The sequence below is a fragment of the Olea europaea genome, chromosome 11 (assembly GCF_002742605.1).
Source record: "Olea europaea var. sylvestris chromosome 11, O_europaea_v1, whole genome shotgun sequence".
NCBI classification, from domain to species: domain Eukaryota; kingdom Viridiplantae; phylum Streptophyta; class Magnoliopsida; order Lamiales; family Oleaceae; genus Olea; species Olea europaea.
The window spans coordinates 21,574,188-21,586,033 of NC_036247.1; the positions used below are offsets into that span (position 1 = coordinate 21,574,188).

General features: G+C 34.3%; 1 protein-coding gene and 1 long non-coding RNA gene across 2 annotated transcripts; both read left to right on the forward strand.

The window, feature by feature from the left end:
- Positions 1 to 1,645: 1,645 nt before the first annotated feature.
- On the forward strand, positions 1,646 to 5,817 carry LOC111403760 (NADP-dependent glyceraldehyde-3-phosphate dehydrogenase). The gene is made up of 9 exons (XM_023032381.1): positions 1,646 to 1,980; positions 2,481 to 2,674; positions 2,763 to 2,891; positions 3,158 to 3,277; positions 3,596 to 3,732; positions 3,888 to 4,043; positions 4,676 to 5,054; positions 5,293 to 5,409; positions 5,531 to 5,817. Exons 1-9 carry the CDS (start codon positions 1,836 to 1,838, stop codon positions 5,642 to 5,644), a joined length of 1,491 nt encoding a protein of 496 aa, XP_022888149.1. The 5' UTR covers positions 1,646 to 1,835; the 3' UTR covers positions 5,645 to 5,817.
- A 3,472-nt stretch (positions 5,818 to 9,289) lies between these two features.
- Positions 9,290 to 11,477, forward strand: LOC111403761. The gene is made up of 3 exons (XR_002704525.1): positions 9,290 to 9,566; positions 9,899 to 9,943; positions 10,513 to 11,477. It is a non-coding gene; the product is annotated as an uncharacterized LOC111403761 (long non-coding RNA).
- The last annotated feature ends 369 nt before the right edge of the window (positions 11,478 to 11,846 follow it).

The following is an 11,846-nucleotide window of genomic DNA, read 5'->3' on the forward strand; positions in this document are numbered from 1 at the left end:
AATATAAGCTCTCGTTTGGCCCCAATTTTTTTGAAATGAAAATTGGTGTAATAGAGTTTTTTCTAAAAAATGAATCGTTTCGATTTATGTGTAATATTATTTTATTGAAAATTGTGTAGTTGAAAATAGGAGAGAGAAAAATTAAATAGAATTTAGTGGGGACCAAACGGGGGCTAAATTAGGCCTCTTGTTGCGTTATTTTCTAGCCACCCAATGTCACCAAAGCTTGGCCTAAACGCCTGGATATTGCTCCAGCATCATGCTTGGAATTAATGCTGCCGCAAAGTTTATAGTCGATTTACTGTTGATTTTTTCAGAATAAATTTTGTGAAAGTACCTATCAGGAAAAAAAAAAAAATTGAGAAAGTGATTTTTTTTTTTTTTTAAGGTAGAAAGGTTATGAATCCACGTGTAAATTTATTTTACTGGAAGAATGTGTAATTAAAAATAAATTTCAAAAAAAATGAAATTTAAAAAATCTCTACCAAGGTTTAAAAATATTTCGTATTTAATTCCTTTCAAAATTAATATTTCTAGGAGTTGGGTGAGCGTTCTATTCTAGTTGAAAATCTTGTTGTATTATCGATCAACTTAATTGATGTGCACGTCCCCACGCAATTATGATTTTCCTAAAACTTAATTGCGATACCATCAAGGCTGCAAATATAGTTCAATCTTTTCTTACTTCCTTCTTTTAATGACGTACGTCAAGAGCACAATAAAGTACCGTTTCATGAGATATGATAAATAGGCAAGCAAAAAGAATGGGGATAAAAAAAATGGAAGACACCGTTTGTACAGCACTCTCACTATGTTGTGGGGCTCACGAGAGAGCTGTGAGCCGTGCTGTGTGTCGAGCTTTGTACACAGCACGGCTCATAAAAAATATGTTGATGTGTTAGAAAGTTATTGGCTCTTTTATTTTTTTATTTTTTTTCAAACTCTCCAATCATGCATCGACATGTATGCAGTATGTTTTTAACCCCGTTTCTATGGCAAAACTCTTATTTCATTCATCACGCATCATAAAAAAAAAATATATAAAAATATTGTACATATCAATATTAGACTAAAAATTAATTTAGACCGTACGCTTAAAAACGTGTTGTAAGTATAACTTAAAATAAACTTTTAAAAGAACCAATTTCTCAATAGAAGAGTATAGAAATCGATGTTTAGAGCATCTCTAAGAAGTTTTTTAAAAGTGAAGAAAAAAGTTGCAAATACAAGAAATCTACAACAGATTTCCAACGAAAGTACCTGAAATACCCTCTATTTTAAAGAATCAAACTCTTAAAATTATGTGCCAAAAAACTCTTGAAGTTAATATTTTAAAATATAGAGTGAATTTTGGAGAGCCAATCTCACTCTGTATAATTAAATATATACAAAATATTTTAATTTTTAATTATTCATATATGGACTTAATTAAATAATATATACAAAGAAAATAAAGGATAATAGGGAGAAAATTAGTGAAAATAAAAGATAATGAAAATAAGAAAGCATTTCCACGTGTAACATTCTAACCAACGACGTGGCCAAAGGACTCCTACTACTAATTCATAACCACTAGTAACCAAACGACAAACTGTAGCTTCAGTGGCAACCTCGTAAAATCGCAAAATACTGATGTTAAATGTCGAAAACAAATTTGTCTGTAAATGATTCTTGAACAGTTGTGGTTCTCCTTCTTCCAATATTTATACTCTCACGAACACTTGATTCTTTATCACCCACACCAGTCCCTTACCAGGAATTGAGCAAACACCATTCTTCACTTTCTTTCTCTAAAACTTTGCAGAGAATTTAGGAGGAGTTTTAGAGCAGTAGCAATGGCTGGAAGTGGAGTTTTTGCAGAGATAACTGATGGAGATGTGTTCAAATACTACGCTGATGGAGAGTGGAAAAAGTCTGCTTCTGGAAAATCTGTTTCGATCATTAATCCTACTACAAGAAAGGTTCAATACAAGGTCCAAGGTATTACAATTTATTATTTCATGTTTCGTGTATATTGATGTTTCATTGCTTGTTTTTTGAGGAATCTGATGATTATCCCTTGTTTATTTGTCTACACTTAGATTAATTTAAATTAAGTAGAAGTTTTGAGTGGGATTTCTAAAAGAAGTTTCATCGTGACCAGAGGTTATTTTTCAAAAGCGATTGCCCTTTCGTTTGAAAGAAATAAAGATTTTGTGATACTAAATATTAATTGGTGCTGCTTTATGGAAAAACTAAATATCCATGTTTTTTTCTTCATATTTAAAATTTTGAAGTCCTTGAATTTTATTGAAGTGACTGAATTCTGAAAATGTGTGATATATCTTTTAGTGTCATTATTGATCTGGGAAAAGGGCTGATTCGATGGCATGTTTGTCTCTGCAGTTCTTGTTTTCATGCAAATCATAGAAAATAATCTTAACTTTAATTGATTAGGGAAAAGTACTTATTTTCTTGTTTATGATCATGGTCTTATCCAGCTTGTACACAAGAAGAGGTGAACAAAGTAATGGAAATAGCAAAAGTTGCACAAAGGGCATGGGCAAAAACTCCGCTCTGGAAGCGTGCTGAGCTTCTTCACAAAGCAGCTGCTATACTGAAAGAGCACAAAGCCCCAATTGGAGATTGTTTAGTGAAGGAAATTGCAAAACCAGCAAAGGATTCGGTTACTGAGGTAGCTATTAACTTTTATTAAGTAAAAATGGATATTGGTCCTGGGATATGACTCAAAGAATTATCCTGTTCATGTTGGCTTAATTAAGGTTGTGAGGTCTGGAGATCTGGTTTCTTATTGTGCTGAAGAAGGGGTTAGACTTTTGGGACAGGGCTCATTCCTAGTATCGGACAGTTTCCCAGGGAACGAAAGAACCAAATACTGTCTTGCATCTAAGGTACTTTTAACATTATTCTTTAGCATCAAGTTGGTTAAAGTTAAGTTGGTCATCACGTTAGAGGATATAAATTTTTGGATATATCTGCAATATGTGTAGGTCTGCCTGAAATTTTCCTCTATATGTGAATTTCAGTAATTTCTGTTTGCTCATGTTGAAATAACCGAAGAGAGTAGATAAAACTGAACATGAAAATTTTGACAGTGCTTCAATTACTTTTCTTAAAGTGCCATAGTTATGGATTCTAATTGAACTATACGTTACAGATTCCTTTGGGCATTGTTTTAGCAATTCCTCCTTTTAACTATCCGGTCAACCTTGCTGTCTCAAAAATTGGGCCGGCCCTGATCGCTGGAAACTCTCTTGTTCTCAAACCCCCAACTCAGGTACTATTTTATTAATCTCATGAGTAAACTTATTCTTTATGTTGTTAAATATCTATACCACAAATTTACTGGCTACTGGTAATCAAATTCACTTGCCTGGTTCGGCGTGCATGGAGAGAGAGAGAGAGAAATAGTAAGCCTACCAAGAACAACTAGTGCGTGTTTGGTAGGCAATAATGCACAGGACTGTACAGTACAATGGATGAGATTTGAGATTCTTGTTCTTCCTTAATATTGTCAACTTTTGTATAATATGCTGTACCAAACTGGCCATATAAATCTAGTCCTGTTTCTCGAATTAAAGCCATTGCCTCACAGGGTGCAGTGTCTTGCCTTCATATGGTACATTGCTTTCACTTAGCTGGTTTCCCCAGAGGACTTATCAGCTGTATCACTGGGAAGGGCTCCGAGATTGGTGATTTTTTGACGATGCATCCTGGGGTGAACTGCATAAGGTAGCCATCATTCGCTACTCATTAGAGCATATGAGTTCCTCTTTTAAGTTTCAATCGATATTTGTGTTCACTCCAAGAATCCATAAGATCTGTTTTCTCCTTCTAATTTCAACAATCATTCTCTCCTTTTGTAACTGTGAACTTGTTTTTGTCAGCTTTACTGGTGGTGACACCGGAGTTGCAATTTCGAAGAAAGCAGGCATGATCCCTCTACAAATGGAACTGGGAGGAAAAGATGCTTGCATTGTGCTTGAGGATGCTGATTTAGATTTGGTAGCTTCAAACATCATTAAAGGAGGCTTTTCTTACAGGTCTGATGAACTTTGATATTTTTTCACTATTTCAGATCGTCTATTTTAGTAAGGTCTAATTTGTGTATGGAACTATATTATAGAGAAAGTAAATTATGCTACACAAACTATTTTCTGTTTCTCGTTATGAAGTATTGAAGGATGATATGAAAACCTGATCACTTTGTCCTGCTACAGATAAGGTTTGTAGTGATGTGCATGGTGAAATGATACTAATTCTATAGCCATGAACTTTATAATGACAAATTAAAACTCCTCTGAGATTAAGGAAAAGAATTATCTTTCATATACTCTTTTAAGTGTGAAGTTTCTGCAATCCTAGTGCACTGGATAGAATTGCTCAAAAAACTTTACATCGAACCTATTTGTTCATGCCAAAAGTATACAAGTGCACAAAAGATTAACCAAAATAAGCAACGATAGAGACAAACTGGGCATTGGAGAACAGAAAAGTTTGTATATTCTATGCAACATTTATGTGGATGTACCAATGATAATTTGCTGGAGACTATAGCGTGATTCACGTTATGGAAGGGAGGTGGGATAACCTTATTGTGAAGTTACGAATGACTGTGCAAAATTTATCATTGCAAGTGACTAAGGCATAATTTTGATGTCCACATCTGTAACAGTGGTCAAAGATGCACTGCAGTTAAAGTTGTCTTGGTGATGGAATCTGTTGCGGACGCTCTTGTCGAGAAAGTGAAGTCCAAGGTTGCAAAATTGAAAGTTGGTCCACCTGAGGATAACTCTGATATCACTCCAGTTGTTTCTGAATCATCTGCAAACTTTATCGAGGGACTGGTTAATGATGCTAAACAGAAGGGAGCAACATTTTGCCAGGAGTACAAGAGAGATGGCAATCTCATCTGGCCACTTCTGCTAGACAATGTGCGACCCGACATGAGAATAGCATGGGAGGAGCCATTTGGACCAGTCTTGCCAGTTATAAGAATTGGTTCTGTTGAAGAAGGAATTCATCATTGCAATGCAAGCAACTTTGGACTCCAGGTAAATACCAACCTGCCTTAATAACAACGACATCGTTGCTGGGAATTTTTTTTGATTGTCTTTCGTCTGTTGCAGAAAATATTTTTCTGTTTTCTTACATAAAAGGCAACAGTAGTATTCCTTTTGATGTTTGATTTTTGTTGGCTAATTGCTTTTAATTTTCACCTTGGTTTATCTGAAATCTGGGAAACCCCGGTTTACTAAAATATTGCCATAATCAAATGCTTTATGGTTACAGGGCTGCGTCTTCACAAAAGATATCAACAAGGCATTGCTGATAAGCGATGCCATGGAGACTGGGACGGTTCAGATTAACTCAGCTCCAGCACGTGGTCCTGATCATTTTCCGTTCCAGGTATGCAAGAATTCAGATAAAATTGGAAAATTATTGTAAAGAATAACGAATCATTCGTTATTAACTTTGAATGTTATCATCTTATTGGCCATTAAGCATTTAAAACCTGGTTTTATTACAGGGTCTTAAGGACAGTGGAATTGGTTCACAAGGAATCACCAACAGCATTAACATGATGACAAAGGTGAAGAGCACTGTGATCAATTTGCCAACTCCTTCATACACTATGGGCTAAAGGGTTCCCATTGATTATTCCACTATAGTAAAGTTTTCAAGCAAAAGGTTGTGTTTATTATGAGAGATCTAAATGACATTTGGAGTACTTGTTACTAGAGGATTTTAACCTATGTTATTTTATAATAAGTTTCATTCCGCTTATAATATATATGGTTGTCTATATTCATCATCTACTATGCATCTCTTTTCGATTGCAAATATGAAGGTTTCGAAGTGCTTGACTGTGTTGTGCTCGTTTTGACTCTGGGAGCATGTAGCATACACATATCTATTGTTTTATGGCGTTTTTGGTACTTCTGGACTAGAAGATTGATATATGGTGTGTCGCATATTTTTCTTCCTTAAAATACCTCGACCGCTATGTAACGAATGATCCTTGAATAGAATGATAGGAGGAAATTTTGAGAATGAATATTAGGAAGTATTTGATTTATAACATATTAAAAGTTAAAGGATAATGTTATTTATCATCATTGCTTATTCAAAATCAAACGAGATGAGAATCACTTTATGGACATTTTTACCCTGAGTAACGTCTTTTTTTTTTTTTAGGTTGACTCGTAATATAATCGTTTAACTGAATTCTTCTAATTCAATTGATAAGTTACATTCTATTTTCCTACATTTATTTATTTATCATATACTATACTTACTCGATTCGTCGATGTACTTAAAAGAGCGGTATGTCTAAAGAAGAATGTATGTGTTTGCGGTTTAATAAAATTTAATTGAAGGTTTCATAGTCAATATAAATTATCATGTACTTCGTTATTTTTGATGTAAGAGAAATATGTTTTATAAGTACTTTTAACCAAAAGTCTTTCTGAATTTGATTTCTCCAATATTTCATACCAAAAGAGCTATGGTTCTAAAATTGGAGGAGGTTGGGATATTGGGTTCCTCGTAAGAATCCTTTGAAGATTTCTCAGTTGTAGATTTTGGAATTGATAATTTGGATGTTTTAAATGAAATGAGCCGTGATTGGATGGAAGATGAAGCTTTTGGAAATAAACAAAGTTGATTCGGTCATGAGTTTGTGTAACAATATTGAACATTTATGAATGAAAATTCAACAAGTTTGGCAACCTCAGCATATGCGCTTTGGAATAAGAATATTCCTAATTATGTTCTCTGATTTCAGATAAGTACTGAAAATAATTTATAGAACTTTATATTCTTGACTATATTATGTTTATTTAATATATATTTGGAAGATATGTCAATGGTTTGTCAAATACAAATATTGAAGTTCTTATGACTTATCAATCTTTGAATAAGAAGGAAAGATAAAAATTATACAAGACTAACAAAATTATCATGTTGGTTAGGACTAGTTTTATGTTATAATTATAGTAGACAATCAATTTAGATATACTAAATAATCGTTATATTACAATGAAAATTACATAGAAACCTACTTTCTAAGATCCCATTTCATAAATCATATACTAAGTTTACTATTTCAAAAATTAGATATTTTTTTAATTAATATATTATTATTAGATAAATATATTATCATTAAAAATTAATTTTATATCCATTTCCCCCTTATAGTCTTTCTCCATTCTCTCGTCTACCCTAATTAATTGAAATCAATATTTGTAAACTGCCATTCAAACCTAATTCATTTTCCATCTACTATTCATTTCTCTCTCTAAAAGCACGACTGTCTTCATAGATCGATATAACGTAACGACGCTGTTTGACGACAGTGTAGCGTCGCCATGTGTAGAAGCACCTATCATCATTGTGAAACCTCAGAGATGGCTTTATTTCTAATCTACCTCTATTTCATCTTCATGTTCTTTATTGTTGTGTTGGTGCGACGTGGGTGGTGGTAATGGTTGTTGGTGCAGGTGGTAGAGGTGGTGATCTATGGTGTATGTGTGTTAATCTATGTGAGTTTTGTGTATGGAAGTCGATAATGTGTGGTTTGTTGGAATAATGGTGGTGCTAGTGGAGATGGTGAGGTGGGAGTGGTGCAGGTGGTAGTTTATTGGAGTAGTGGTGATGCTTCTCAGTATCACTCGTCGTCATCGGTACGCGACTTTGATTTTAGATTTGGATCTTATTTTTTGGGTGGGTTTGGATGGTGGTGGTTGATGTTGGCTACATTGGTGGTGCTGGTGGTGGGATAATTTTTGGTGGCATGTGGTTCAAAATCTCAATTTTTGGGGTGTATTTTCAGTTGTTGGGTAGGGATTATGGTGTTGCTCGTGGAGATCGTGTTTGGGTGGCGATAGCTTTGTTGGATCCAATGGTGGCGGAGGTAAGTTGGATCTGATTGTGGCTGTGTGTTTGTTGGTGGCAGTGGTAGTAGATCTTGTAGGTGGCGATGGTGGAGGTGGTAGTGGTGGTAATGATGTTGGCTGTGATGTTTGAGATAATGGTTTTACTGTCGGGAGGTGGTGGTGGTTTTGGCGACTATGGATGAGTGTGGTTGTGGCTGTGGATTGATGGTGGTGACTGTGTCGGTGGTGGTTACAAATTATTTGTTGATTGTGACCTTTAAATTGGTTAATCTGTGATCAATAAATAATATGTGACCAATCGAAGGATAAATTGTGACAAAAAAAAAATAATAATGTGTGAACTAAAAAAATGTTGATTTATGATCGATAATTTAATAATTTTTTTGCTGTATAATAAGTTGTGAATTATAATATTTGTGATTTGTTATTGATAAATAAATTGTCACTTACAAATTTTATTTGTGATCAATGAATAAATTGTGATCTATAAAATTTTTAAATTTGTGATCGTAAAATAAGTTGTGACATAAAAATTTTGATTTATGACCGAAAAATTATATGTGACGAAACTAATCATTAATTTTTGACCAAATTGTATAAATCTACGACCTTAATACATTTAATTAATTAAATCATAAATAAGTTAATATAAATATCTAATTTTTGAAATTTGAAACATTTATTCTTAGTTTTGAAATGTGTGACACTCTTCTTAATTATGAATTTTACTCTATATAATATTAAAAACGGGTAGGAAATTAATGGGAAGCCCACAATGGATTTGGGCTATATAATGGCCCATAAACATTGTTAATCTAAAACCCTAAAGTCTTAATTAACACATAATTAATTTGGGTGGTCATGCATTTAGACTTTTTATTTCGGGTTCGAATTCACTTATTTATAAAAATAAGGTAAAGTCCAATTGATATATTTGTATAAGTTTTTAAATGGTGTAAATTAATTATTAATAATATGTGAATGACTAGTGTATCCATGTGGTCAAATTTTTACATAATGTAACTAATTTGATTCCCAATAAAATATAGAAAAGTTTGTTAACTCTCTATTCTATTCTCTTCTCTTGAATTCATAACATGTTATCACGATATCTCTTAATACTCCATCGTTGACTCCGCAATTCGGAAAACCAAGAAGCCTTTTCCTTGTCTAAGTATGGGAAATTGGTGAAAATAGTCCCAAACCCTTGCAAATATAGCTTAAATGGTCCAGTCCTCTCATAACTGACGCAAATGGACCTTTTGGATGGATTCCGTCCAAAACGATAATTAGCCCCATATATGATACACATATATATGTACACACACACACACATTTATTTATTTATTTTTTGGGGGGCGGGGGGAACTTAAATTCATAATCCGGTTCTTGGTTTTCATATGTTTGTTATCGCTATCACAATTAGGTGAAATTGACCAAGAAGGTTACTGATCAAGTAAGAAATCTGGCCAAAGATGAAGATGAGGAACTGGCTGAAACCAACTCATATGATGTGATTCCTCCATACGATCAAGCTAAAGCCCTTGGTAAGACAAATATAGATGTTGACCGGATTGCCGCTGGATTACCTTGTGGTAGTGAGGGATTTCTTCTCATGTATGCTCGTTGGAGAAAACTTGAGAGAGATTTGTATAACGAACGCAAAGAGTAAGTCTTCCGTGTCCTTATCAGGGTGCCATAATGTTAGAGGAGGTTTTCTCTGATGATGTTTTCCTTTTTTGCTCTGATAAAATATAGCCTCCGTTTGTTTCCCATTATTTTCTCATTAAAATGAAAAATATGACCGTTATCCATCATATCAAGCCACTAAATTTGAATTTTTATCTCTTGCGTGGGGTCCATAATGGCTATAATTTTCATTCTCATTCTTCAAAAAATGAGAAACAAACGGGACCTATAATGGTTGCAATCCATATTAAATGGGTTTCTCTGGTGTTTCCTTATGTCGGAAATTTGACTAGCATAGTGCTCAATTGCAGGCGGTTTGATATAACACAAATTCCTGACGTTTACGACTCTTGCAAGTAAGAAATCTACTCGAGTTAGTTTAACAAAACCTTTTTCTGTGTTTCTTAATCATGTCTACTATTAGTCCTCAACATCCTTTGTGAAAATGTTTGTTACACTGAATGAATATTGTAGTGATGGTCTTGTAAAATGTGCTTAAATTTTTGTACATGTAGCCATCCTTTTATTTCCTTCGGCTTCTTCTGGATTTCATTGGGTGGTTGTGTGGGAGGGTAGGTATACACCCTTTCACGTGGAATTTACTTCTGTTAGGACAGGCCATTTAGAAAAACGAATTATGAACTTGAAATTAGTTGTCCTTGGAATATAGAGCTAGTGGGACTTGAGTGCCTTACTGTTTGGAAAGATCTTGTAGATTGACCTCTAATTTGCTGCACCTTCTCAAAGAGCTGAACTGGGAATCCGAAAAGTAAAATTGATTTTGCTGCATCTTTTTCACTGAAGTTGGGATATTGGCACTTGGCTTTTCAATTATCTTTATCATCGTAGATTTAAGAAGGCCAGATCATTGCTGCTGCTATGGCTGTAATATTTTTTTTTTTTTTTTTTTCATGATATATGACAGATATGACCTCTTGCACAATGCACATCTAAATCTTGAAGGCTTAGATGAGCTGTTCAAAGTTGCTCAGGTACCATAATAGCCAAATATTGCTATGATTTTTCTGCCTATAGTTAAATTATCCTCCCCCATGTCAATGAGATCGATAGAGATTGATGAGGATTACGAAAATTATCGAAGATTACAACTTACTAAATATTGCTTGTTTAATATAATTCTGCATTTAATTATATCTAGGTTGTAATTACACTTACCATGTTTAGATTGATAGTACTCATGCATTACATAAGAAATTCCAATGGGAAAATCATTCAGTCAAAAGTTTATCATAGTATCAAAGCCTACCTCGTAGACTTTTACTGAATCCTCATTTTTACCTAGACATAACTCAACCTTTGAGGTGTGGGTTTCTTGTGGTTGTCCATGGTTGATGGAATTTTTATCAATGTGTGACTTGTCGTGGTCCTCGGTTGACAAAATTTTTTGTCAAGTGTGACTGTTGAGGGGAGTGCAGTCCTGCCATCCCGAATCTGTTTTGATGTCTAAGTTTTTATCATCAGTTGCCTCCAATAAAAAGGTTTAGGATTTTCATTAGCTAAGAAGTTTGTTATTTTGAATTTTTCGAGATTTCTATGTGATAACGGAAAAATAGAGTAGTTATCGGTCAAAAAAGAGAAAACAACAAAGTTTTCATAGGGGGGCAATGGAGAAGTAGACAAGCGTTAGGGTTTTAATGGAAAGGCAGAAGAGCTTTAGGATTGCAATGGAGAGACATAAGTTTTGTTGGAGAGAGGCAAAGGAGCAAGGATTCGTGGGAAACGGGGGATTCACCCCTTCATCTAGCTGCACGAGCTGGGGATTTGGGGAAGGTGAAAAAGATGATTATTTTGAGTTTTGGAGTGATTATTGAAGGTCAAGTTTTACCTTGTGCCAAACAAGAACTCCAGTCAAATGTTTTTTGATCTGTCTTCATTATATCTTAATTCTTGCGTATAGTAGTTACAGTTCGGTTAGTTTAATTTTCTATTATTATACATTATCCATTGTATCTTGCAAAATGTTCTAACATTTGAAATTTTACAGTATATAATACCACTTGGATGTCGCCGTTTGACATATTCTTGAAAAAGTTATGTTGAATTGTAACTTTGCCAGCTTTACTATGGTACTAGATTTGTTCGATGAGGAGCACACAGACATATTACATCGATTCTGCTTATAGCCCTTGTATTTGTTGTGCAACATACAGTTCTTTGAACAGTTGCTAGATGCATTGCTATGTCAACTACTTAAACTTGTTGACGGAGATGCCCCTCATTTTGATCTTGGGGGCAAGG